Genomic DNA, 27,737 nt, shown 5'->3' with positions numbered 1-27,737 from the left:
ACCAAAGAAAAATTCAGCTGCACAAGTTTCGGCACCGAACTTAAAACAAATAATACATACTGGCAAAACACTCCTTCATTAAATAATTATTTAAAATAAAATGAGGTGCCGAATTCCCATCAAGATCTGTCTTCGCCTAAGGATAAATTCAGCACCTCTCAGCTTGGCAGGCTCCGAATAACCGATTTTTATTAACACAAACAAGGCATTAATATCAATTTTGGCATCACTTGACTGGCGAGCAGATAATTACGGGTCAGCAGCTGCTGTTCCCTGGTGTCGAGAATCGAGAGTAAGGTCCTCCTGATCTGCCCCCAATTGTCAGAAGAAATCAGCGCCAATTGGCTTCAAAGCAAATATTTGCCCCGAGTGGCAGTTAAAGCGCAGTCTGTTGATAATGACGGGATCGGGGTGCCAGGATCTGGGATCTGTGATCTGAGTTCGCAGGGAGCAACTGCTGCCATTTCACACCATGCCATGCCGAAAAGGTGCGATGGCTGGCACACCTTTGGGCAATATCCACCTTGTTGGCTGTGTCAATTCCGGGAATGACAGGGATTTCGGCTCCACTCGGGCAATAAAACGTTGCAGCAAATTAGCGCTTTATTGCGTGTTTGTTTGGTCAGAGTTAAGCCAACCGGATAAGGATGCCAAGTCAATCTCCGTCAGCGTCTGGCTGGCTCTTTGCCACCTAACCAATTCGAACTCCAATTCCGTGATCCGTTAAATTCTTGTTAAGACAAGGGCCGAGTGCAAATTATAGCCAGGGGCCAAGAAACTTATTGCGAAGGCCATAATAACATACAGAGCAGCGCAGAAAACCCATATAATTCATATAATACTCGTGATATATGTAAGCTTTTATTGACATTTTGAAGCACCTGCTTGAGGTTTTAGCCCGTTCAGCGTTTATCACACAGCTATTTACACGTCATCGTTGCGCCGATGAGTCCTTGTCTTCGGTTCCTTACAGTTCCTTATAGGCATTGCATATAGCTCAGCTATCGTAATAACGGTGCACCGCTTGTAGGCCTGGCTATTTCGACGCCACTAGCGCCTTATCACATGTGTTTTCGGTATTTAGGGAGTACCAGTTCCAGTTTCCAGTTTTGGGCATGCCCTGTACTAACCTAGACGACCAGATCACCGCTCAGACACTGCGGGGTATAAACGTTGGCCAACGAGTCCCAGCCACAGTCGGCCAACTGATGGGTCCTGTGGGGATTCCAATCCAATCCGCACACGAACTCCGTGTGCCGCGCATTGACCTCCTGGGCGGACTCACCACGCTCCAGATTCCAAATCCTAAAAAGGTGACAAAAGTGGACAGTTGTTACTAACCATAAAAATGTCCTGTTTTTTGAAAGCCTAAGATCATTCCACTTACCTTGTGGTAAAATCATAATTGGCCGATGCCAAGACCGCTGCCGAGTGCGGTGAACAGGCCAATCGCCGGACAGCGAATTCTCCAGAGTACAGCTCAAAGACGTGCGTCCTCATCTTGCGCAGATCCCAGCCGCGGATCAGACCGTCCGAACCTCCAGTGACCAGGACATTGCGATCGAAGTGCGACCAGTCGCAGCATAGTGCCTCACTCGCATGCGCCTCGATGCTCATCAGGGGTTTACCTGCAAAGTCAAGAGAGTTCCATAAGTTAAGATGTCCATCGGTACTTACGCTTGCAAACAGATTGGCGATCAGGGGCGAGAACTTGGCCCCGTAGATCAGATCGTTGTGGCCCACAAATGTGGTGATGGAGTTCTGTCTGTTGCAGTCCCACAATTTCAGTGTACAATCCCAGCTGCCCGAGAGCAGCGTGTGGTAGTTCCACTTCTCGCCCCAGTCCAGGCTGTACACCTCGTTCTTGTGCTCCTGCAGGCAGATCAGCGGCTGTTTCGGCGTCAGCTGGTTGCTCGCCGATTCGCCATCCAATCCGCACCAGATCTGAAGCGATCCATCTCCGGAGGCAGTGGCGGCGATATCGGCGGCATACGGACACCAGGCGACGTCGAACAATCCATCGGACCACTCTAGGCGGCACAGCTCTCCGAGACTCTGGCCATCTGTGGATGAGGAATTTGTGTTGGAGTTCTGTTCCAGCAGAAAGAGGGAACCACCTCCAGCAAGACCGTACAGTTGGCTGGGTATCGAAAAAAAATGGTTTTCTATTAGTATATTGTTGGTTTTAGAGCTTAAGATTGATCTCACCTTGTAGCTAGCAGCAAGTAGTTAGCCTCGAAAGGCGAAAAGCGCAGGCTATAGCCATGTCGGTCTGTGGTGGTGTGTGTCTGTGTCTGCATCTTGGTTCTAGATCTCAACTGCAAAGAAAAAAAAAGGAGAGATTCAAAATAATACCAATTTCTCTGGACCTTAAATATTATCTAACATTAACTACAATGAATTGCGACCTTTGGTAAGCTAGTTGTAAGAAATGCCAATTTCAATTATACCTCTCACATTAAAATCAATATATCGACGTTTGATACATAACAAAATTAAAAACATCTAAGGTTTCTCCTTGCTGCCCACTGATGTTTGGCTAAGAGAGAACAAAACTGGCCGATTGATAACAACCCGGTAACACCAAATCGGATGCTAATCCAGCTCCAACCTACCATGCTCAATTATTCAACAGTTGGCCAAATGACCTCGTACTAGGTCGGAAAATCGGAAAAAGATACTTGACATTAGCCAATTTGCTCGGGCAAGTGGCAAACTGCGCAGAAAATAGAACAACCCCTGGAAGCAGCTTGTTTGCAGTTTTCCCTTAGTTCCTATGGTTCTATCTTATTGTCGTGTTGGACAAGCCAACAAACAAGTGCATAACGAGCAAATCCAGTTAGTGGCCAGAATGAAGACCCACGGACAGGGCCAGGGCAAAGGTATATAAGCAGGTTGTACGGCACTTGGGTTTCGCATTTTCCTCCGCCGAACGGAAAACTCTATAACGCGCATCGCCCGACTTAGCCTCGAATTGCCCAGTTGCATTTGCCAGGAATCAAAGAAATCCACTAATCCACAATGGTTGTATCCGTGAAGGTCTTTAAGAAGGCCACGCCCAACGGCAAGGTCACCTTTTATCTGGGACGCCGCGACTTCATCGACCACATCGACTACTGTGATCCCGTCGATGGAGTGATTGTGGTGGAACCGGACTATCTAAAGAACAGGAAAGTCTTTGGCCAACTGGCCACCACCTATCGCTATGGTCGCGAGGAGGACGAGGTCATGGGAGTGAAGTTCTCCAAGGAGCTTATCCTGTGCCGGGAGCAAATTGTGCCCATGACCAATCCCAACATGGAGATGACACCGATGCAGGAGAAGCTGGTCCGCAAACTGGGCAGCAACGCCTATCCGTTCACCTTCCACTTCCCGCCCAATTCGCCCAGCTCCGTTACTCTGCAGCAGGAGGGCGACGACAATGGCAAGCCCCTGGGCGTCGAGTACACCATCCGGGCATTTGTGGGCGACTCCGAGGACGATCGCCAGCACAAGCGGAGCATGGTCAGTCTGGTGATCAAGAAGCTGCAGTACGCTCCCCTCAATCGTGGCCAGCGTCTGCCCAGCTCGCTGGTCAGCAAGGGATTCACCTTCTCGAATGGCAAGATCAGTCTGGAGGTTACGCTGGACAGGGAGATCTACTATCATGGCGAGAAGACGGCTGCCACCGTCCAGGTGTCGAACAACTCCAAGAAGTCCGTGAAGAGCATCAAGTGCTTCATTGTGCAGCACACTGAGATCACCATGGTGAACGCCCAGTTCAGCAAGCATGTGGCCCAGCTGGAGACCAAGGAGGGCTGCCCCATCACTCCGGGCGCCAATCTCACCAAGACCTTCTACTTGATTCCGCTGGCGGCTAACAACAAGGATCGCCATGGTAGGATTTGGATGTGATAGTTGTGATTCTGGATAGTTTCTAATGGATTATTTAATTGTGAACTCAGGTATCGCCCTGGATGGTCACTTGAAGGACGAGGATGTCAACCTGGCTTCATCCACCATGGTGCAGGAGGGCAAGTCCACGGGAGATGCCTGTGGTATTGTCATCTCGTACTCGGTGCGCATTAAGCTCAACTGCGGCACTCTGGGAGGTGAAATGCAGACGGATGTGCCCTTCAAGCTACTCCAACCGGCACCTGGTAAGCTTTAGAAGATTACTTGAACTTGACTTCTAGTTTGTAATTCCTTTGATGTGGTATAGGAACCATTGAGAAGAAGCGCTCGAATGCCATGAAGAAAATGAAGTCCATCGAGCAGCACCGCAATGTGAAGGGCTATTACCAGGATGATGACGATAATATTGTATTCGAGGACTTCGCCAAGATGCGCATGAACAATGTGAACATGGCGGACTAGGCCACCGATCTTCAATCTCTTCTAGCTCTGTTGTGAACCGAATTGAACTAAATCGAAAGCACTGAAAATTTGTTGCAGCAGTCTCTCGTGGAGGCCACAATCTTTGTATTATAATCGTATCTATAATGTAACTTTGGTGGATCTGGAGTTTGTACCCGTACATATGCATGTTGATGAGTTGAACAGACCTCGTGTCGCTATATTATAAATGTGTTATGGCTATCAAAAGCACTCACCTTTTCTCTCGTTTGCGATGTAGTATCCAAAAGTGATTCGGTAAGGATTCGGTTTTTGGTAGTGGATTGTTCTTGGCGGTGCTGTGGGTTTCAACTTCAGAAGTCGAATGATCTAAACAACTGCGCAGCTCGACGACGAAGGATCTGCTGGCAGGAATTCTAAGGGTGATTTTTCAACGATGACAGGGGGTTGAAAAGCCCAATGCTTATAGGTCACATCGTAGGCTTTCAACCCCTTGCAAGAAGCAACAGGCTGCCAGGATATGTGTTCCACCAATCAGGATCAACCAGAACTGGATATGGCCGGCTCTAACGGTCAACGGAAGTTCCAAGCTCCAGATGTTGACAATGCGTTTGCCAAAATACACAATTTTTGTGTATGCTAAATAGCCCAAGCTTTTGACCTTGATGATGGCTAAGGCCGCCAGCTGCCAGCAGTTTGATTCTAGGTCTCATCCCCGTCAGTCTAGCTGATTTTCCTCTTTTTTTTGGTTTTTTCTATTTTACAATTTTCTCGCATTTTATTTGCCATATCTTATATAAGCCCTGCAGCTGACCGTTGGAGCATTGCACAATCCGGGGCAGCAGCGTCGATCGATTTCACACACCGCTGACTGCTGGGCAAGTGACTTCCGGCTTTTGGCCAAGCCCCGAAAAGTGGCCAACTATAAATGGCTATGTTGTTGTCAAAATGCTGCCACAAATTTGACGAGAGTGCAACGCGATGGATCTGCCAATTGGAAAGTTAAACGGACTGCTAAAGATGCAAATATTCCTCCTGCAATTGTTGCTTTTCGTTTCGCCGGCATTGTTGCAGCAGCCACATGTCTTTTACCATCCAAGACAATTGTATTACGATTCACCGCGTCTTCGTCGCTTTGAGTATGGTGCCGCTGCCACGCCCATTGTGGGCGGCTATAGTCCGGCTCCTCCGCCGGCGATTCACTTTCAGCAGCAGACGCCACACTTTCAGCTGATTAACTATCGGCCGAGTTATCAGCCCTTGGGCTTGGATTACCAGCAGCAGCAGTTGCCCGCTCCTGCCGCACCCCCTCCGCCCCTGTATCCGCAGCAGAGTGTCCAGTACCAGCAGCGGACCATCGCTCCACACGCCGATTTGGCCAAATATCGATATGAAGGTAACTATCTGCCAGTGCAACGGGTTTCGCTGCAGCAACCACAACGCCGCGTCGAGGAGCAACACCAGTTGCAGCAACAGCACTTGCAGCAGCAACACTTGCAGCAGCAGCAGCACTTGCAGCAGCAACACTTGCAGCAGCAACAGCAGCCGCAGCAACTCTACAATGTGCCACCGGCTCTTTTTACCAGCGATGTGTTGCATGTGATTCCACCTCGCATTGCCAGATTGCAGGAGCAGCAGCAGCAGCAACCCTCACAGAATGTCCAAACGGAAAGACCCAGGAGGTACGCCAAGGATCTGGACACGGATGTGGCCGAAACCAGAAGTCCAGCTGACCGAAGTGCCAAGGAAACCAAGTACTTTCAGTAAGTTAATTGGGTTGAAAAATAATTGAAAAGTGGTGGTTGCTCATTATTTTGGAATAGCTCTTAACATGCACTTCATGCCTAAAATCAATTATCCATTTTTTACACAAATTTATTAACATACATATTCATGCAATTCAGTAAGAAAATTTCGCTTGAATATGGGTGAAATTATTACGAAATAACGGTGGTGGTTCAGTTATTTATTAAATAAAAGGATTTTCCTAGTGAAAAATGGTGGATGTTTACCCTTTCGAACTTAACAAGTAGTGCCAACAGTTTTTTTTTTTTTTTTGTAGAAAAATTTTTATAGAAAAAAGGGTGAAAAGTGAGTAACATATTTTTGACAAAATGGTGGCTGTTATTTAAACAATGAAAACTAACAATTGGACAATTACAATTACTTCCTAATTCTAAAATTAATTAGTACTAATTTCTTTCTTTTAATTTCAATGCTTAGTGACATTTTCATGCGCTTTGATGCACCCGATTCGCGGAGTCATGGCCACGTCCTGAAGCATCCGAAGGCCCAGGAAAAGCGATTTGAATCCCAGCGAGGCACGAATCGTTACAAGGGCGAGGTGAGTTGAGCTTGAGAGCCAACTTAATAAATTTCCAGATAATTCGGCAGACTTTCTCCCTCTTAACCACTCGATCGACTTAGGTGATTTGGACAGATCGTCAAGGAGGTCACGGCGAACATCGTTGGGACATGGCGCAGGGAAAACTCTGAGATCAGACCTCGATTTGCATACTCCATAACATTTTTCCCATCCCCCCCAAAAACTCTCTGTACATACCCATGCGAACTCGCATAAATCGTGACTTTTCATAATTTTGCCGTATTATTTATTTAAGGGCAATGATTTGGCGTGAAATTGGAATGAGCACTGCAAAAGATTTGCATACGAATGCAGCTTGCTCAGCTTCTTGTCTTAGGTCATCTTCGAGATGTGAGATTTTCTCACGGCGCTCCGGAAAAGTGGACTGTCCAACCGGTTACACAAGTTCAACGGGCACTGGCTGGGCCATCCAAAAAGGTCAACTGGCGACGGGCCATCCTTTAGCCGGAAACTGGTTCCTCGAAGTGACCCGAATGTCCTGCAGTTACTTACACTTACAGGACAAGACAGTCGATCGGTCGGTCCATCATGCGGGTCGCTCGTTAAGGATATGTAAATGCGTCTGCCAAGAAGCAGGACGAAGGGGTTGAAGATGTGTGAGGGTATTATCTTGTAACCTCGGGGGTTGCACTCGCCTCATTTGCATATCCATCCAAAGACGGCCAAGCAAATGACACAAATGCCCGGCGGCCTGGACTAATGTCCAGTTGTTTGTTGGAATACCAACGGCGTGAATGACCACGCACATGTTCGGGATCCTTGCAGCAGATCAATATTTGATCCCCGAACCTACATATGTAAATGGGTTACAGGCCCTTTGACCCGCTATGCGGGTCATTAGCGAAGCGATCCCGACTGGCTGTCAGTCATCGCACCTCAACTCATCATCTGGAGACTGTCCAGAACCGGTTCGTAATCGCCGGCCGTCTTCTGCTACTTCTTGGGCGATAAGGTCATCAAAGCCGGGGATATTCGACTGCTCAAAGTTCTCACACGCTCGTCTAATTTATGCAAGGACATTGCAGAAGGACACTGCGATGCGACTGCGATGCGAATGCGATTGCTGTTGCTATTCCTATTGCTTTTGTGGCGTGAGTTCCCAAAGGACAACCGGTCTGACCGGTCCAGCCGGGTCCGAATCCGAAGCCGTGTCTTCGGTGACCACGATCCACTGTGAGAACTTCCATTAGATGGCCTTTGTCAGCAACTGCCCGAACGGGTTGTCTTTAGATCTGCCTTTTGGGTGTTGTCACTGGGTTCTTGGTCCGCGTCCTTTCTGAACTTTGCCAATTGCTCGGGGGGTTAGGACATTGATTTATACGCAAATAAAATTTGTTTACCTTCGAGTTGGCAGACATCGGTGTGACCTCAATTTGGGGAGTCTAAGATATTAAGGTTAACAAAAACCGGAAAGAAGTATTGGAAGGAGTTTCAAGAGCAAAGGGATTTGTATTACTCAATCATTGGTGGAGTATTGACCAAAAACGAACTTATCACTTAGCCTCACACAAAAATATTCCATGACACATTTCATGTTTTTTGAAACTTTTAATTTAATATTCTAAACAAGAAAGTCGAACCTAAATGAATGATATAAAATAGAATAATGTTATAATCTCGTGCCAATCGAGTCTCGGCATATTTACAAACTACATGGACTTGCGGAACTTTCAAGAGTGTTTCGACAAGAGTCATCGATCTTGGATGGTCGAATCACCTACTGGTACTGGTGGTACTGTGGCTGCTGCTGTTGCTGCTGGTGCTGATACTGCTGCTTGCTGGGCCCGGAGCTGTACTCCTGCTGGGCCTTGTGCCCTCCAGCGCGGAGCAACTGCGTCGGCGGCGGGGGAGTGGGGATCTTCACCACGATGTCGGTGGGCTCGCGAATGACCTCGGCCTTGAATCCCTCCTTTGGATCAGCCGTGTACTTGACGGTGCGGATGAAGCCATCGGAGTCCACCACCGAGTAGCTACCCTTGATCACCGAACCGTCGCGAATCTCCTTGCGGTTCTGGTAGTTGGTAAACTCGTCGTCCTTCACATCGAATCCAAACTGGTACGAGGAGTTTTGCTAAAAAACATTGTTAGTTAGGCATTAGTTGGGAGATGAGGCTATAACTAAATCTATTACTTAATATGATTTATGAGTAATTAGTAATATAATTGCAAATGCTTTTAGCACTTGTATGATATTAATCTCTTGAAAGGCACTTAAATTTTTTTAATTTCTAAATTAAATGTGATAAAAAGTTATGATATATTTACAGAAAGATATGGGTGCCAGTGAAAACTAATTAAATTGTGCAATGAAAATAGTATCGATTCCAATACACTTTTGCAAAGAAATAAAATCAGATTGGGCACTTTGTGAATGGGGTGGGGCTCGATGGGGACTTTAAATGCGTACTACAACCTGGTGCTGACCCACTTTTGAGGCTGGCCCAAAAAACGTGTCCAGACGCTGGTGTTGCGTCATCGCCCCAAGGCACATTCGCGTAGGCTGTGCAACTCCAAACTCCCAATCCCAGATCACGCACAAGTGAAAGTAATTTGGAGCCGCTTGCATATTTTAATGGTCCGATCGCACGGAATCAAAGTGCCGGTTCGTTGCAGCGGCTGCGGATCACACGATCGATCCGTTGACTGCGGATTATGTTTATGCAACCAGGCGATCGAAGCACCACCACCCATAAAAACCTCGAGGCGTTGGATAATTTATGCACAAGGTTGGTGCGATTTCCCCCTAGTTCTTGTGAGGATCCAATGGCAGCAAGACCTTCGATTGGCCAAGACAATCGGATCTAAGATTGCTGGCAACTGGGTTAAGGTAACAAGAAGATCGTGGCTTTAGAGCGTGGCCACAAATCGATTCCTCGTTCTTTTATTTTAGGTAGCCTTTTAGGCCTGACGTGGACCAAAAAAACAAAGAGCTTAAATGCCCACAGAACTGCAGGCCAAAAATTGGAAAGGCAAAGCCAGTTTGCAAGCCGGTTCTAATGCGTGCCATGTCCATTGGAGCTCATTGTTGTGGGAATTGGGCTCGGAGTTGCAGATCTTATGGTCACGGAGTGGGGATTGGGGTAAATGGGTCGCATTTGAAAGTGATTGTCTGGCGGAGACATTAAGCGGTAAATTGCAATCACTTGTAATGATTAATATAATAGCTCTTACAAATTTGACAATGCTAAGATGTGTTTTAATCATTACATGTGCCGCCACATGATGTTTTCCATTTTCCTAGTGTCTACTAATTTCTTTTGCATTTTAGTTTTAGGATGATGAAATACCAAATTAATTGTCATGTAACTTTTTTTTTTTTTTGACAAAACCCATCAAATCCTGTTTGGGCCATCAATTTTAAGTGGCTAATAGGATGACACACCAACTGAGCACCTTAACCCCATCTCGTTGGCTTGCCGCCGCATTAAGCCTGATGGATTATGGTCACTTTGGTAACGGATATTCGCCAGCTTCCGCATGCAAAGGCCATAAACAATCGCCGGTGGCTAAGTGGCCAAACGGACCGGACCAGGAGCGAACCCGGGCCAATGAACATGCACAATGCGATGCACACACATATGGCCATGGCCAAATCCACACTGTTGCCACACTGAGCGTGGTTAATGAACCCCAAGTCACAGTTGCCCTCCCCCGATCCATCCCCCAATGCCATTGCATGCTTCAATTGTAATTATGTTGTTGTTGTTTTCACTGATGTTGCAGTTGCTGTTGCAGTGAAGCGAAAAGGAAAGTGCGCGAAAGTCCCACTCGAATGTGAGTTCGAACACCAGCTGGGTGCACCGCAAAAAGAGGATCGATTTCAATTTGATATAAAGTATCAAAACGGCTTTGAGTTAAATAATTAAGCTTGTTTCTTTTTTGCAAATTGATTTAAACTGGTTACTTTTAGCTGATCACTGGGTTTCATAGATATCTGTTGATCTATTTGTTTCACATATCTTTTTCATTAATACTTCTTCATATCCGCACCTCATTATTTGTTTGAAAAATGGACATATTGTTTTACGTGTACTGTTAACTTACGTCATCGTATTCCTCCTCCTCGTTTTGCTGCTGCAGCGACAACTTGTGCTGTCCTTTGCCGAGGATCGAAGTGGAAGGAGCCTGGTAGGAGGACTGCTGAATCCTGCGTGGTGGCTGAGGAGCAGCCTGGGCAGGTGGACGGTAGGCGGCCTGCTGAGGCTGATATTGCTGTGAAAAGGTTGTAGATCCAACAATATAGACATCTAGATTATTTGTACAGTAAGTAAGCAAACCCACCTGATAATCCCTGACCGATGGAGCCACGTATCCCTGTTGCTGCTGTGCCCGGATCTGCTCCGCCACCGTATCCTTGATCCTGATCTGCTGGCCAGAGTTCACGTACTGCTGCGTCTGCTCCGAGTTCTGCTCGAAAATGGGCGTGCCATCGTGGGGCTGAGCCTGCTGTTGCTGCTGCTGTTGCTGCAGCTGCTGGTAGTACTGCCTCAAGTAGGCGGGATCCACGCCCTGTTGTCCACTGACCACCACGCCGCAGATGGCCAAAGTGGCCGTCACCAAAAGGAGTTGCATGTTGCTAAGGGTTTACTGGATACTAGATCACACTTGGACGACGGAACGCGGGCACTTGTATTCAAATTCAAACGCTAACTGAAACCTCGACGGAGCCACAATTGTATCTGCGCTGGCTGCGAATCCAAATTGCACTTTTATATCGGCAAACGACAAACGACGAGCGGCAAGCCAAACGACGGCTCTCTCACGCTCTTATTGGCCATAATGCGACTCTCTTGGCTGATTTACAACAGCTGTTTTTTTGGGTGGCCAAAAGACCCCAACTCGGTTGTCACTTCCGTTCGAATCACAGTTCCTCTACCCTCGACCTGGGCCATTGTTAAAGGTTTTTTCCCTACTTTTTTTTTGTAACCCTACGTGATCTCGGCCAACAGCTGTTAACTTGGCCAAAAAAAAAAAAAAGAGGAAGCTGACTAGCATTGGAAAACTTTCCCGAATTTATCATTGCAACAGCTATGCACTCACACACTTTCGAGGGCATGCAGTGCCCACGAGCAAATGTAAATTGCATTTGCAGTTTACTCCTTCGACATGCATGTCTATATAATATAGCTATATCTATATTCCACGCAATTCTCTTGATGGCTTCCCATTAGATAATCATGCCCAATTAATCGCTTGGCTCTTGGAGAAGAAGAGGTCAATGCGATCGGAGGAGGGCCACACCCGAGTCAAAAATCGAACCCAGCAAGTGCATTGTTGCTGACCCAAATTCGACTAAACGTTTTTCTATGTATCCATCTATCTGTGAATAGCTAGCTATCTATATATGTATCTGCCTATCTGTATCTGAATCAGACGTTGCGTTTGCGTTGCGGTTGAATGGGTTCAAGCGATCTTCGATGTCGCCGATTGCCAAATCTTCTCTTTTTTTTTCTGCACTCCCAAGCCCTTTGCATATACGATCTTTGCGATCATGTGATGGTGGCATTAAGCCCCATAAGTCCTCCTACAACATTTGATACGTGATTACAATTGCCACAGAGCACTCTTTTGCGTATGGTTCATGAGATACGCCCTGAATTTGCATCGATTCGCAGTCGACAAGGTCGTTTCGGGGGAGTCGAAAACGGGGCATTAAATGTGGGGCTGACCGTTTAATGGGATCGCGCTGACATTGTAACAGCTTTGAAATAAAGCAAAATAGTACACAATCGAAAGAAAAACCAACCACATTTGTGGCTTACTTAGCCGTGAAGTGAAAGTACATTATGTGTTGCAGACGATTGTTATGCACATTACACACGTACACACACTCGAGTGACTTATTTCCATTCAAATTAAAGTCAAATTTATGGGTACGCTCATTTCTCGGCTCATGTGTGCATATAGTTTCAATATAAATACGTTTAATTGCCGGAATGATTGATGGAATAAGTGCAAATCTGCAGCGTCATGTTATGCAAAGATTTTTGGCTACTTCTTTTTGACTTCGGTTTGCTATGGTTTTGAACTGGGTTTGGCCCTACTTAATGTTTTAAAAGAAGGCAGGCTGACAGACAAAAGAGCTCGTCATATTCAAATTATTGTGATACAATTACGTTGTCGGCATGTTGAAATGTACGATTCAAAATATATTGCACTTTAAGCGTAAATTTCAGGTGCAAATGCCTTTAAATTACATAATAGTTCCACGTCATATGATCACACTTGATATATAAAAATCTGATTCATACATATGTACGTAAATTAGCTTGCTTATATTTATAACACATAATGCACACACATTTCTTTCATCCAATCAAAGTCACTTTTATTAATTAAAACATTCTTAATACCTATTACATTCCATGACTAGAATCACTCGGTATTAACACGCCTGACTGGCTGTTAACTTAGAATCAGCATAACATAAACATAACTATAAACCAAATTTTACTTTCCTTTTTTTTTTATTTAATTAATTTATATACGTTTTCTATTGCATATGCAGACAGTAATTAGGTTGAGGCGGCGTTAAGTGGTGTTTATATCGTAAATTTATTTCGATGCCAATTGATTACCAATCCATTATATCATCAAGCTTGTTAGTGGTTCACAATTTCTTGTCGTTCTTCATATAATTTATTGAGTAAGTTAAACAGAATTTCATAAAAATCCGCTAAATATGTTAGGAGATAAAACAAGTGCAGCAGATGTTGCCGATGTTGCGTTGATGTTGATGTTGCTGCTGTCGCTGGTGTTGCAGCTGCACTTTCTAGTACTCGGTGGCACCAATCACGCTGTACATGAGACGATTGAAGGAGCCGCTCTGGCGTATGTTCTCATCGTGGGTGTTTACCACCTGTTCACCCATCATAAGACACATCATTAGTATAACATTCAGTTAACAGTGAATAAATCCGCGCTACTCACATTGTACGGCGGCCGGGATACTGGCGCTGATACTGGTTTCTGTAATAGCATTTGGATGGAGTGAACAGATAAGATATAGCTTAATAACTCTGGCTAAATCCAGCAATTTCGGTTAAAAACTTTTTAAATGCAATATTCAACTGTTATGAGCTTCGGTTAGATGTTATTATTCCGTGTTAGAATGCCAAAAAGATGTGTGCTTCTTGTGATTTGGAAAATATACACATATATGGAGTTAATGGATGTGTTTAGTGTAGTTCGATGCCAGCAGATGATCGATCGACCAAAAAATCAAGTTAGTAACACTACTTCGGCCCCGTTAGTCGTCGTTACAGCGCGTTTACATGCCGCCAGACAAGGACACACAGACACTGTTGACTAACATTCGGTTGGATCAACTGTACACGTTACATTGACACGAATAGAGAGACAGCGAGCGAGATAGAAACAGAGAGAAATAGATAGACTTTGTACAGGATGAGCTTGAGAATCGAGCGATATTGTCGGATGCCTTCACATAAAGTTTTAACTGAGTTCGACTGATTCGAGTTGATTGAGAGATTTGCTTGATTTTCGAACGGTTGCGCACGATCTTACCTTTCCTGGAACCAATCTATTGGGCTGATAGACCTTAGTCTGCACAGGAATGGTCACTTCCTGTGGCGAGGATTGGCCATAGTTGCTGTAGCCGCCCTCTTCTTGAATGGCTCTGTAGGTTTCGCTGTTCCTGGGATCGTACTGGACAGTTTTCTTATAGCTGCTCGTTGGCAGTGGTCAGTGATTCGGGTTCCGATTGAGATTAAGTTTCAGTAATTCGGGGGTTTGCATTGAGATCGTTGAAAGCGCCGTTATTTTGGTCAATTATTCGTTGGATTTTTTGTTTTGGTGTTACGCAAGTTTTAAAAGATTTATTTATTTTAATTTGTTTTATTGTTGTTGGTTAATCGAGATTTATAAAAAATATGTTGGTTTTTTTGTTTTTGATTTTTTTTTACATCGGTTGAGTAGCGTGAGACAGAGTAGTGAGAGAATAGAAAGAGAAAACAGGATGTGCACAAAATACGTTAGAATTATTTTGTTTTTGTTGTAGTTGTTGTTGGTTGTTGCTGTTGTTGTTGGGCAATAGGTGTGCTTTGTTGTCTTGGAACTGCACACTCCTCAAACGGATTGCGATTAATAGGAAACTCATAAACAAATTCCTTACAATCTAGTTATTATTATTATTAAGAGTAATCAAACAGAACTGCATAACAAGGTGCGAGATTATATTGAGATTATCATGTATGTATATCATCGGATGAGTCGAAGCCTTGAGATCGGGCGGGATTAGGGTGGTTAGTTAGTCTCGTTCGGTTAATACTGGATGGGTTGCGATAGCGATGGGGATCAAGAATAGGAACTTTCAGTGCTGTCTTTCAAACAGTTCGTAAATATAATTCAGCAAACGTCTTTTAGTTTCGGATTAGTCTTTTGGGGTGGTGGGTCGGAAAGAAGTGTGGACGGGAAGGACTTTTAGCAGGGGTCTTGGGAAAGGGTATTTGGCTCATAGTCTATTAGAAGTGGGTTCAGTTTTTGGCTACTATTTGATTGATCATTTGTTTTGTTGATAGAGTATTTGCAGTTGATGCTGGCGTTGTTGACGTTGTTGCTCTGCCAGTTGGTCTTTTTGCTTTTGTTGCTCCAGAATAATACGTTTTTGTTCCAGGAAAGATAGATCGATGAAAATTCTAACATTAATCGTGCAGCTATGTTCTAAGCATATCAGAAACTAAGAGCTAGAGTGGTAGAGTGGTCTAGGGTTCGTTTATTTGTTGAACTTGGTTAATCTATGGAAACAGCACCTGATCTACCCACTGAAAACTCTTACCGATGCACCTACGCCACTTTTGCCATACCTTAAACTTACATATGTCCTAAAAACCAAAACTGAAAAGCCTCAAGACAAACAACGTTCGCTGGGGGTTTCGGTGAAGATCATTTCCAGAAATACACATATTTACATAGCATGATTTCCTAAGCGCAGACTCAGATCATTTGAGCTTTTCTTTGCAATAGGACGTTTTTAGGAAGAAGAAAAAAAAGGAACACACATATTCGTAGACAGCAGAGCACATGCATTCGGGTTTTTGGACTCGTGTCGTGTTGTTTCTGTTGTTCTGACATAGATATTGTATCTGGTTCTTAGAAACTACATATATAGTTCAGTTGTTCAGGTTGCGGGAGACAACAATAATCGAGGGTTAGTCTGTACAGACAGGCAGGGGAAAACACGGGAAACTTGGCAAACATTCCTCATATTCAATTTAATTTGTCTCAAGGCAAGTTCAGGTACAATTCCACGTTCTTGCTCATTGTGCTTTCCATATCAAAGTGAAAGTGAAAGTGAAAGGATTCAATCAAAGAACGAAATCAGGCTGTGCTCAAGATATGAATTTACTTTTACCCGTTAAGTTTTGTTGGCAAAGGACGATGCAAAGGACTGTCCTTCAAGCGATTGCTTTCGCTTGTGGCGAAGCTACAACAATATACATAGAATATATATAGGATATATAGAGAGTGGTATATTTATATATGTAAATGTATATAAATGCATGTAAAACAGAGATCCGGCAGTAGGCAGTAGTAAGTAGTACGTACAACATCTATGGACTGGTTTTCGTGTTCAATCGTATGTTCGAATTGTGTGTGTTTCTCATTTCGTGTGTGCATCGGTTTAGTAAATTTCGTTTCGACTTTGATTTTGTGGCTTTTGGGTTAGTGGATTATGGCCGCAGCTTAACCAGGAACCAATTTTTCGGGTTATGTGGACCTTAGGCTACTCGTAACCGTGTGTTCGTGACTCGTTTTATTAGTTTTCAAGCTACTTGGCGCATTTCGAGTGGCTCTCTCTGTCTCTCTGGCAAAAAGAAAAGCTGCATCAAAAATTTCGAAGAACTCTACGCAGGTTTATTCGTAAATTGCAAAATCCAAAGAATATGTAGCGTAATTCATAGGCTTATAAGTTCAATTTGACAAGCGAATTCCAAAAGTTCATATATTAGTGTTTTTTTTTTTTCATTGTATCGAGCTAAGCATAGGAGTTTCCAGATGGTACATTTCTGGGTGACAACTTACGGAACTGTGGATCTGATGGTGTCCTCGATGTTGTTGTTGGAGTACAGGCCAATGGGCGAGTTGAATTGCTTGTGGAAGACCTAAAATCGGGGGATATATGTACACAAATGTAAGTAAAACCCATTACAACTTACACTTAAATTAAATACAATCAATTTCGTAACAGGATTAGAACAAAGACTACAGGTCACGAATTCGAAATGTTAACATTGAAAATATCAATTTTAAATGTAGAAAACTCTAGTTTTTGTAATTTTCCATTATGTGGGTGTGACTTTAAGAAGTCCCCTGTACTTACGCGGCCAGTGTCGGCTTCCGAACCGACCACCTTGTGCAGCATGGTGTCGGCCACGCGCTGCTTCATGATACTGTCATGGTAGTCGTGTCCTGGGTGGGCGCGCACAGCCGGGTTGGGGTAGTGCCTCAAGTAGGACTCTGTCGTGGGCGCATCCTTCTTCACTTTGGCGCCGGGCAGGACCAGCGGAGTTGTACGGTAGGGCTGGAAAGCGGATCGGTGAAGATTAACGACTTTGTTTACGCCGAAATGGGGCACACATTTGGCCGACCAGCCGTTGCGGCAAATGATAATATAAATAAATCAGACAGAGATTAAAAGAGTTTCTAGAAATCACCAGATCTTTGCCCACTGTGCTACGTATTTCTCCTTCGAGCGTGTGTGTGCATAATTTTTTTCGCTATATCTAAATTCCATTTTATGTGCGCCCGTTTATATACTTTAAAAATATCCCATAGCCAGGGGAAATATTTTTAGGCGCTTACGTAAGCGTGTTCAACGTCCAGCGATTTGTGTTTTCTATCTGCCGCGGACCATTTTATTTTTACCAGGCCGTCCACACGCGAGTATGTAAGTAATTCAATATAGGCGGACTGCTGTTTGAAATGTTGTAACTATGCGCGCCTAATCGATAGGCGATCGACAATAGGCAGCTCTGGGCTAGAGCTGCCAGATGACCAGACCAGGCTTGATCAGCTGTTGCTCGTGGCGAATGGCAAACTCAATTTGCGCGCTTTTTTAACTGTGACTGCCAGCTGAAAATTGTAACGCACGCTGTGGCTTATTTAACTCGTATTTAATAGTAACTAACTGCTGATCAATAAACTAAGCTAAAGAATGGCTGCCGTACGCCGCTCCACGCGCCTTAGTAGCATCAGCAAAGCGACCGCCGCCTCTCCGCTGCCGCCGTCGACGCAGACGCCGCGTCGCTCGGAAGTTTGGAAACGCAGGCAGCCGAAAAAAGTGCTTGCCGATAGCGACGAGGAGGAGGAGGTGGTGACGGCGATCTATGACCTGACCAGCCCCGTTTCAGAGAACAACGAGAACCGCAACGTGCTCAACAAAATGGACAAGATCTCCAGGCGCAGGACATCGCAAGTGCAGGTGGCTCAATCGGAGCTGCCAAAGACGCCACGCAGCACAAAGAAAACAGTCCAATCAGCTGGCAGTTCACGGGCCAAACGTGAGGAGGAAAACCGTGAGGCCACCGCTAGATTCTTGGAGGGCGAACAGGATTCGGAGGTGGACCCGCTTCATGGATCGCCGCCGAAGCAGAGGAAGTTGCAGCCACTGCCACAGCACCTGATCAGTCCTTCGCGGCTGCTGGACAGACTCAGCATCGACGAGCGCCAGGAGGAAGAGGTGGAGGCGACCACACACAAGACTGAAACGGCTGAGCAGCAGCCGAAACATCAAGCCAAGGACGAGGCAAAGCCTCGGCCAAAACAGCAGGAGGATCCATTAGCGCAAAAGCAGCAGGAGAAACCTCCAACAAAGCAGCCGAATAAAAACCAAACTAAAGAAAAAAGCAATATCCAAACCAATGAGGAAACCCAACAGAATAACCTGCCATCTCCCTCACGCAACAAATACCAAAACGCCAGACGAGTGCTCAACAGCGCCGAGACACAAAACTTGCCAGGACGTGAGTCCCAGCTCCAAGAGCTACGTGAATTCTTCAGCAATCACCTGGAAAGCCAGACTTCCGGCAGCCTCTATGTCTCCGGTCAGCCAGGAACAGGCAAGACCGCCTGCCTATCGCTACTGCTGAGAGATCCCGACTTCTCCAAGCGTCTGCAACGTGTGTACATTAACTGCACCAGCATAGCAAGTGTAGGAGCAGTTTACAAGAAACTATGCACCGAACTGCAGCTCAAAGTCAGCGGTCGCACAGAGAGAGATCACTTGGAGGCCATTCAGCGTCACCTAAAGACAGCAAAGCGAATGCTTCTGCTGGTGCTGGACGAGATTGATCAGCTCTGCACCAGCAGGCAGGAGGTGTTGTACACGATCTTCGAGTGGCCAGCTCTTCCCGGCTCCAGGATACTGCTCGTGGGCATTGCCAATAGTTTGGATCTCACAGATCGTGCGCTGATGCGACTGAATGCAAGGTGCGAGCTGAAGCCCAGACTGATGCACTTCCCGCCCTACTCCAAGCAGCAGATCGTGGAGATATTCAAGTCGCGTCTGGCTGAGGCGGAAGTGCTGGACGTCTTTCCACCCGTGACCCTGCAGCTGCTGGCCGCCAAGGTGAGTGCGATCAGTGGAGATGTGCGAAGGGCCCTGGACATTGGACGACGAGTGGTCGAGATAGCAGAGCAGCAGAAGCGCGATGGCGAAAAGGAGTTCAATATGAAGGCCCTGCAGCTGGAGGGCAAGGATGCGGTGGAGGCCAAGGAAAAGCAAGGTAAACCTTCGTTTCTTTAGTATATAAAGATAAATTTATAGAATGTGTTAAAAAGAAATCCTATCTTGACTATTTCAGACACTCTAAAGCCTGTTCAGGTCACCCAAGTGGCTGCAGTGCTGAACAAGGTCTACGGTGCCTCACAGAATCTGGAGGAGGACATCGAGGCATCATTTCCGCTGCAGCAAAAGCTAATGCTGTGCACCCTGGTGCTGATGCTGCGCAACGAGCGCAACAAAGACATCAGTATGGGTCGCCTGCACGAGGTCTACAGGAGAGTGTGCGCCAAACGCAACATCCTGGCCCTGGACCAAGCGGAGTTCACTGGGACTGTGGATCTGGTCGAGACCCGAGGCATTCTGCGAATCATGCGCAAAAAGGAGCCGCGCCTGCACAAGGTTCTGCTGCAGTGGGACGAGGAGGAGGTGCATGCGGCACTGAGCGACAAGCAGCTGATCGCCTCGATCCTCAGCGATACCGCCTGCCTGAGCAAGTGACGATCTGGACGATTACCTCTAGGAAATGAGTGTGCCCGACAAACCGCTGGTTAATTGCGCATTTTTCTCATTTTCATTCACCTTGGGGACGAACGTATATGTATAGGAATACTTTTTGACGCTAATTTTAAAATTCGTGGCTGGCGCAAGCACTGAAATATTTTGAAATATCATTTGACGGTCACTTTCGACATTTTCTGCTATTTTCTGACTATTAATTGAATCGATTCTTTTAGACTTTGTGTGTGTCATAAATCTAAGTAAATGTTGCGCCCATAATCTATTTCTAATCCGATCCGTTGACCAATAAGTTATAGAGAATCCCCTTCCTGTTAGCCCTAAGCAAATAAGAATAAACTAGATAGTTCCGCAATACATAAAACGCAAAAGTGAAAACGTTTTCCACTTTCGCTGCGCCGCAAGTTTGAATCTTGGGTCGTGCCAAAAGTTGTGAAAATCTTAGGGAAAGTCTGTTGCCATTGTTTTCTGAGGCGTTTTCAGAACATACCAGTCAAATTAACACCAGTGCTTCTGAATTTGTGTGGGCTTTTGTTGGCCATCTCGACATGAAATTAATTTGTTCTATAATCATTTTGTTTATTTATTTGCTGGCTTATTGTTGTTCTTCCTGCGCTCTCTGCTCTAAAAATATCCCCATTTGAGTGGTATGAATTACATTGAGCACCACCGACACAACCAGAGCGCAATGAAAAATATGTTTCAAAAACTCTGGTTGCCTTTCGACGCGTATTGACGAAAGGCGAACAAATGTTTGAATAATAAGCTATATGCAGAGAGGCCAGCTAGATATATGCATGAATGTATCTATAGGTATATGGCGTTCTATATTCCTATTCCTCAAAAATACATATATTTCTGAGGGAGCAGTAAGGCGAAAAACCTCGAAAAACATACAGGTCTGTTGGCGCTGCCATTTGCATTTGAACTTGAATTCCAAGATCAAACGGTTGACGGTAAAGGTGAAATGTTTCATCTGGATTGGGCCACGTTCTTAGAAATTTGAAATATTTAAAAGTAATTCAAAATTAATTAAATATCAGCATGATTTGCTTTACTTTCTATCTCTAATGGGGTTAAACCAGTATCCTTTATAAAACCAATAGTTAAATCTTCATTTAAGATTATGTGCATATATCAAAACACACTTTTCGCGTTCCTCAGGCTTCTCTTTAAATATTTTTCTATATGTGGCTTAATTCGAGTTAATTGTTCACTGGCTCGCTTACTTGGTATTGAATGCACTCATTGAGGTCTGGCTGCTCCTTGTAGTAGACTGGGGATCCGTTTTTGAACTGAACGTACTCCATTTTTGCAATGTGTGTGTTTTGTGTTTGAATTTAAACTCCTTCAATTCGAACAAAATAGAAACGAAAGATATTATAGCCAGATGCAATTACGTAATGGAAGATCACGCAGTGTTTTTAATTTTTGTTTGGTAAATTTTTTTTTTTTTTTGAATTTTGTAATATATTATTGGCAACTTGCTTCTTCGTCACGTTTAAATCAACGCTGCAGCTGGTGAGATCGGAGATCTTTACACTAGGATTCACTACAAAAAGGATGCTCGAGCTCGAGTCTTATTGTTGTTTATTTTTCAATATTCCGAACGCAACTGATTCGAAAATTTTCAAATGCTGGCGAATTATTGCTATTCCGACTGCGCGGAATTCCAATTTGTCTATATAGCCAACTCGGTATTGGTTGGAGAGTGTCTATCTGCCTGTCTGTCTGTGTGAGCCACCATATAGAAAACCGAGTGCTGACGGTCAGAGGCCGTTCGTTCGACCCACGCACTCATACCAATCCACTAGAAAATCCTATATATTCGAGAGAGAGAGCAGATTTTCCTAAATATACAAAATATGTTTTTGTGCAAATAGCCTGTTCACCGAGCGTAAACGCGGGCAACAACAATACACCATCGTATAAACTTGGACTTGGTGTGATCTATATTTTTGTTTTTTTTTTCCTCGGTTCCCGCCCACGCGCCACCTTAAACACCGCCCCCATTTCCTCCCCTTACCAAACGGATGTTGTTGTTTGTCCTGCCGCCTCAGTCGAGAATTATTCACATTATTCACATATAACAAATCTCGCGTATATGTTTTAATTGCTGCTTTTGTGGAGCAATTTCACATAGCACTTTTTTCGTATTTCGAAAATTAGGCACAAATATTTATCGCACTCGAGGTTATTGTTTCGCCCCACTGCAGCAACATAAATGTGAATATAAAAATATTTCGCAAATCTGCTGTTAAATTATTGATTTGCTCAGTTTGCTTTCGCCAAATTGCCAAATTGCACTGTCACTTAGCATTTCCAAATCGCAGATTTGTCAACCAATTCTGACAGTTCCAAAGATACCGATCCCAGTTCGTAAATCTCAAAACCATATTGGCATTGGCATGCTGAGTTTTCTTGGCTGTCATAAGCAATTGGCATTGGAACAGGGCATTGGGCATATCATTTGATGTTGATTTTGACTGATCCAAAAACACACGAGCAGGTGTAATTGGCCTTGAAAGGCGTTGGAAAAGTCTCAAGTTCGATGGAGAAACCAAGGAACGCATAACTTACACGGAATCATGTGCTAAATATGTTCCCTACTGCGAAGGCTGCAGTTCGTTTGACTATGTGATGCACTTGGAGAAAAATAATGATTTACAGAAAGCAAAAAAAAAAAATATATTTTTTATGAGAATATCTCATAATAATATATATATACTTAACATAATTCTCATAACCTTGTTGCAATATTAATAATTTCTAAAACATATCAGCTACATTCTCAGCACACCAATGGAATTTTTCTTGGTGCACCCGCGCTTGTTTAAAACAAAACGATCAATAAACAATCCGACTGATGGTTTTTTGTGCGTTCCGCGCCTCTAACAAAGAGAAATTAACGAACACAAATAGAACGCATTCAAGGTACATATTAACCATAAATTAGTTAAGGCAAAGTACAATAACCCCTCGCAATACTATAATGCTGAGAATAGACCAACTCCCATCATCGTGGGGAGGTCACCTGTTCTGGAACTTTTCCCCGAGACAATTTTCTGACACCTTCGTATGACAAATCGTCAAACATCAAAACATGTAGGTAGGTAGGCACCTTGATTTTATTTCGGTGCCGCACTGCCAAACATCAAATTGCGACCTTGGCAAGTGTCTTGATTCATTAGCAGCGTCATCCGAGGATAATGGGACATATGGAGTGAGAAGGGAGGTGTTCTGAGTGGCCTTGCCACGGGGCATCACAGGTTTTGGACGGACAGTGGATCAAAATCCGCGCCGTGCACCCCCACTCACCTGGCACAGAAATAGTTCGGAAAATAGACGCTTGTTTATTTGCGTTTTTGGCTCTTGGCATTTTTCGCCGAGTTTTGGGGGCGGGCTAGTTCTCTGTAAGAGATTCTGACTTGTTTTTCTTTGATTCCCAGCCAATTTCCACCTGCGCACTGCGTCACCGAGCCTTTTCCTGTTTAGCACCCCGCATCCTCGCTCCGAAGTCTATATATAGCGTATGTAAGCGATGGAACCTTGACCAACAACATTGTTATGTGCTGACGTCATCGTTCGAGTGTATTCAAATTACAAAAACGAACTGTTTTCTACATTTTCGAAAGCGTTTTACATGAACATTTTAAAAATCTACATACACTGACAATGGAAATGAACAACAAATAGAACCCAGTTGGTTCAAACATTTAGCATTGTGGTAAACAATTTACGTAGGTATTTTCGATTGACATCGCGGAAAATATTTTACCACATTCATTTTACACACATTTTTTAATTTAATTCCCGAAAAGTATGCAACGGGCAACTACAAAATTATGCATATGAAAATATTGGATATTATTACAACCTTGTTGTTATATTTATAGATCCAAAAGATACCAACTCACATAAAAATAACTGTATGAGATGCAGTCCTAGATATTAGATTGTAAAATAATCTATGATGAATATATTCAATTATTAGTTGCAACTAGCTTTATCCAAAATTTTTAAAAATTGCTAAAGGATTTATCAAAATCTCAGTACTCGCAGCATACCATTCGGGATAAATGTTTTTCAACACACAATGGGATCATCCATAAAAAAAACATTTAAATATCTCACCTGATTCACAATGGCCGCCTGCTCCTCATCGACGTCTTGTTGATGGTCCCTGGTTGGCTTGGGTGAGAACACAGTCGATGGCACCTCATAGCCACCGGATGAGTTCAGCTGGGGAAACACGGTCTGCGGCAACGTGTCCACCGGCAACTGGAGGGCCCTCTCAAAGTGGCTGGGTCCGGGCAAAAAGGGCGACGGACCGCGGTGGGGCATCAGATCCGGAGTGACCGGCGGCAAAGTGGAGTTGCTCCGAGATCCAGGACCTGCCTCCTGAGTTGCACCCTGCGTGTAGGCGATTTTGTTGTCCCTGCAATTTAGAATTATTAATATTTGTCATATCACAGACCATACAAAAGAAAAATCAGTTCCTAACGTTTCTTAGTGCAAATTGATCCAAGACGAAGGTTTCCTTTTGGCAATGGAGTAAAACTTAAGTTAAGTTTTTTATACTATGACTATAATCAACTAACTTTTATGATGATAAAAGCCCTGTTTAAAAAACAGAAAACTAAAATGAAGGTGTTCTCTTTACTCAATACACTTGACACTCGTAGAAGAAATTGATGTTAAACATACGGAACTGATTGGTATCTTTGATGCAGATACACGGATTTCCTGGCTCACCTGTGCACCACCAGGCGGATCTCGTTGCCAGCGCCGCGGAACAGCTGCTGTGCATCCGCATGACTCAGGTCGCGTGCGTCGTACTCGCCGATCTTCGAGATGATGTCGCCTCTTAGAAGTTCGCCATGCGCTGGGCTGCCCACTTGCACCTGCAACGGGTGGGGTGGAAAAGGAGGTGGGAAGGTCATTAGACACACATAGTATAGGGTGCAACGGGCTGGTTGCAACCTTGACACAGATTTATGGGTGCCTAAATAGATGCAGACAGAATTATGATCGCCAAAATGTGTGTGTTTACATCGCAGCTCAGTGAAAAGGGGGTAGGTAGGAAAAGTGGAAATTTTCTTCGACTATTCGGTTGCGCCTCAATTAGTTTTACTGGCGTCGCATTTTGGCAACGCTGCAGCGTTTATTGTTGCTGTGCCCGTTTCGCTATTTTGATTTGTTGTTGTTTATTTGGGCGCTGAGAACAAAGCGGCATGCGGGGCACAAAGGCCAATCGCTTTTCCTCAGGCATTTCTTCTCTGGCTCAATTTTGATGAATGGACCACAAGCGACCACAAGGCGACAGTCTCTCTGGTTATATAACGCCCATTTACCCTGGTGATAATTAGCGGCGTGTCCAGATCGTTGCCGCCCACCAAACGAATGCCCCAGGGCGTGGCCTGACCATCGCGCAGTAGCACCACCGCAAACTCATGCAGCTTGGGGCTCATCCTGATGTTGAAGATAGACTGGAAGATCAGACGCTCATCCGATCCAGCGATGGTTTATCCCGAAAATATATATTTATTTTTTATTGTTTATTTTTTTTTCTGGCCTTTTCTGGCCGAGCCGCAGGCGGCGCGCGATTGCAATCCGTTAAGCGTTTTGTTCGATCGCAAAGCTGCTCAAGTACTAATTTTAAAATACAATTCGTATTCCTTTTTGCAGCAACAGCAGCGGCAGCAGAGTACACTGCGCCACAAGTTTGTTTCTTACATACACATATGTACATACATGTACAACTTATATCCGCCGGCAACGGCGACTACATGCTGAGAAACATGAATTCGATTGGCGAATCCTAATCGTTAAATGGGGTTTCCGCTAAGAGCACTCTGAATTTCTCAGAGCGGATGTCGTGGATTCAAAAAGCATCAGGAGCATTTACCTCGGCAAAGCTCATAATTACCACAAGATAATTAGGCGTATACTTGATAAGCGGCTGCATATCAAATTACGCATACGCAGTGTTAATAAACATGATTGCTTGCATGTGTGCCATGTATTTAAAGCTTTACTATTTTCATTATTATATATACCCAAATCGCGAAGAGCATCCGCAAGCCACCACAAACTCAAACCTTTTCCCACATTGTTCCCATTGTTTAATTCGACGTGTGCCCTGCATTTGTGGCATTCTGCATTTCGTTGACCACATTTTAGGGCAGCACTTGATCCAGTTGCACGCTGACCCTGAAGAGATGAATGCCACATATCATCATCTAGGCGAATGCTTTGATGAGCTAGCTCGCCTGATGCAAAAAAGCATAAAAATCAAGTATCTAGGCATCTGTTTTTCCTCGACATTTTCGACTATTTTATTAGTGTTTTATTCCTCTCCGACTTGTTTGCCGAACGATGAGGCAACCAAGAGAGAGTGTAATTAGTTTTAGTTACTGAGGCGGTACTAGCACAACTGCAACAACCAATTCGACACTCTTGCCCAATTTAAATAAGCAAATCATATTAGATTTTTAATGCATTAGTCAATGGAAAAGTCTACGGCCAACGTGACGTATACGCAATATGAACGGGTCAACGGTTGAAGGACGTTGGTTTGTATTAAACATTCTGTCTGCCTCTCGATTTTGGCAACAATTTTACTGTTTACAGCGGAAAAATCTTTTCCTGCCTTTTGGCTTTTCGCTGAATATATACACAATATATGGCTTGCCATTTCATTTTTAATTTTATACATTCTGATTTCGGCACTTTTTGGCTGGCTCTTGAAATGTTTTTACTATTTGCGGCTTGAATTGTTTTCATTTCATTTTCAATTGGAATTCGTGTAATGTTTTTACGGTGACTTTTGCTGTAGATCAGCCTTGAGCGGATTGTAAATCATTCGAAATTCTTCACCCAACGTCTTGCGAATGGTATAAAAGTCATGCCAATGGAAATATAGATCCATCCATCTTTTTTGGGCCATTTTACTTGACCGAAAAGTGCAGCAGTGGCCAATTAATTAGATTTGGCTTGACAAATTTACGAGCCGCAAGGGGCGAAATGTTATTGAACTGATTTCTGAGTCGGCCTGTTGTGAATTGGGGCCACAAATACATTGGAATACGAATAAGAAAAGAACACACGCGCGATGATTGACAAGCCGGGCGATTTGAAAGGGGTTGGGGCTTCCACTTTTCTCGGCCACTTGGACTTACCCCCACGTTTTGCTCATCGGCAAAATGGACGCGCTTCTTCAGTCCGCTGCTGCTGCGCCGCCTGCAGGGCGATGGCAGCGGTACGAGCGGCGGTTTTGGGGTCGGCTGTGGACGATAGGACGTGGGCAATTCGTAACCGGGCACCTTCCAGAAAGCCGGTCGACTGAATGACGCGGACGCCGATGATCTGCTGGTCGTCATTGCTGGCCAGCGACTAGAGTAAACAAAAGAAATGCTCCGCACATTCAGAAATATGCGCTAAATTCTACGATTCGAACGCGTCTGCTCGCGACTGCGTGTGTGTGTGCACTAGTAGGCAATTGAAAAATCAAATAAAAGCGGAGAAAAAATCAGAGAAAATGAGCGAAAACAGAATATTATTATTCATTCAAAATCCAGTGAAATAGTGAGACGCGGAGAATTATGAATGGATTAATTGATGTTTCAGTTAGTAAATTTGATTGAGCAAAGAAAATACATACAAGCAATATCTAATAATCATGATTTAATCATTTTCATTTACAATTTAAACAATAGCGCCTTCAGCTTTACAAGATCTGGCAACCAGCTTAAA

General features: G+C 44.4%; 6 protein-coding genes across 19 annotated transcripts; 3 read left to right on the top strand and 3 right to left on the bottom strand.

The window, feature by feature from the left end:
• Positions 1-835: 835 nt before the first annotated feature.
• On the bottom strand, positions 836-4,702 carry Pex7 (Peroxin 7). 2 transcript variants are annotated; one of them, NM_139994.2, is made up of 4 exons: positions 4,593-4,702; positions 2,209-2,318; positions 1,388-2,140; positions 836-1,305 (listed from the first exon to the last, which is right to left on the bottom strand). In NM_139994.2, exons 2-4 carry the CDS (start codon positions 2,298-2,300, stop codon positions 1,131-1,133), a joined length of 1,020 nt encoding a protein of 339 aa, NP_648251.1. In that variant the 5' UTR covers positions 2,301-2,318; positions 4,593-4,702; the 3' UTR covers positions 836-1,130. The 2 variants fall into 2 exon arrangements, with proteins under 2 accessions (NP_648251.1, NP_001137914.1); NM_001144442.1 differs by lacking the exon at positions 4,593-4,702 and having other exon boundaries at positions 2,209-2,376.
• Positions 2,911-4,586, top strand: Arr2 (Arrestin 2). The gene is made up of 3 exons (NM_079252.3): positions 2,911-3,877; positions 3,945-4,139; positions 4,202-4,586. The coding sequence occupies exons 1-3, from the start codon at positions 3,022-3,024 to the stop codon at positions 4,354-4,356; spliced, it is 1,206 nt and encodes a 401-aa protein (NP_523976.1). The 5' UTR covers positions 2,911-3,021; the 3' UTR covers positions 4,357-4,586.
• A 322-nt stretch (positions 4,703-5,024) lies between the features above and the next one.
• On the top strand, positions 5,025-6,931 carry CG13305 (uncharacterized protein). 2 transcript variants are annotated; one of them, NM_139993.2, is made up of 4 exons: positions 5,025-5,731; positions 5,958-6,098; positions 6,559-6,679; positions 6,763-6,931. In NM_139993.2, the coding sequence occupies exons 1-3, from the start codon at positions 5,317-5,319 to the stop codon at positions 6,612-6,614; spliced, it is 612 nt and encodes a 203-aa protein (NP_648250.1). In that variant the 5' UTR covers positions 5,025-5,316; the 3' UTR covers positions 6,615-6,679; positions 6,763-6,931. The 2 variants fall into 2 exon arrangements, with proteins under 2 accessions (NP_648250.1, NP_001137913.1); NM_001144441.2 differs by having other exon boundaries at positions 5,025-6,098.
• A 1,331-nt stretch (positions 6,932-8,262) lies between these two features.
• Cpr66D (Cuticular protein 66D) lies at positions 8,263-11,408 on the bottom strand. Its single transcript, NM_168288.3, has 3 exons — positions 11,003-11,408; positions 10,766-10,933; positions 8,263-8,792 (listed from the first exon to the last, which is right to left on the bottom strand). The coding sequence occupies exons 1-3, from the start codon at positions 11,291-11,293 to the stop codon at positions 8,439-8,441; spliced, it is 813 nt and encodes a 270-aa protein (NP_729400.1). The 5' UTR covers positions 11,294-11,408; the 3' UTR covers positions 8,263-8,438.
• A 1,625-nt stretch (positions 11,409-13,033) lies between these two features.
• Positions 13,034-27,476, bottom strand: Zasp66 (Z band alternatively spliced PDZ-motif protein 66). 12 transcript variants are annotated; one of them, NM_168283.4, is made up of 9 exons: positions 27,164-27,476; positions 24,738-24,886; positions 24,117-24,420; positions 17,064-17,264; positions 16,766-16,845; positions 16,095-16,166; positions 14,249-14,408; positions 13,652-13,690; positions 13,174-13,580 (listed from the first exon to the last, which is right to left on the bottom strand). In NM_168283.4, exons 1-9 carry the CDS (start codon positions 27,362-27,364, stop codon positions 13,494-13,496), a joined length of 1,293 nt encoding a protein of 430 aa, NP_729395.2. In that variant the 5' UTR covers positions 27,365-27,476; the 3' UTR covers positions 13,174-13,493. The 12 variants fall into 12 exon arrangements, with proteins under 12 accessions (NP_001163385.1, NP_788481.1, NP_788482.1 ...); NM_168284.3 differs by lacking the exon at positions 27,164-27,476 and adding an exon at positions 25,337-25,638; NM_001169914.3 differs by lacking the exon at positions 16,095-16,166 and having other exon boundaries at positions 13,034-13,580.
• Positions 17,778-20,338, top strand: Cdc6 (Cell division cycle 6). Its single transcript, NM_139990.3, has 2 exons — positions 17,778-19,467; positions 19,546-20,338. Exons 1-2 carry the CDS (start codon positions 17,898-17,900, stop codon positions 19,962-19,964), a joined length of 1,989 nt encoding a protein of 662 aa, NP_648247.1. The 5' UTR covers positions 17,778-17,897; the 3' UTR covers positions 19,965-20,338.
• Positions 27,477-27,737: the final 261 nt, after the last annotated feature.

This window comes from Drosophila melanogaster, chromosome 3L, assembly GCF_000001215.4.
Source record: "Drosophila melanogaster chromosome 3L".
NCBI lineage: Eukaryota > Metazoa > Arthropoda > Insecta > Diptera > Drosophilidae > Drosophila > Drosophila melanogaster.
The sequence above is the reverse complement of the archived record's forward strand: the minus strand, read 5'-3'. Positions and strand labels throughout refer to the sequence as shown.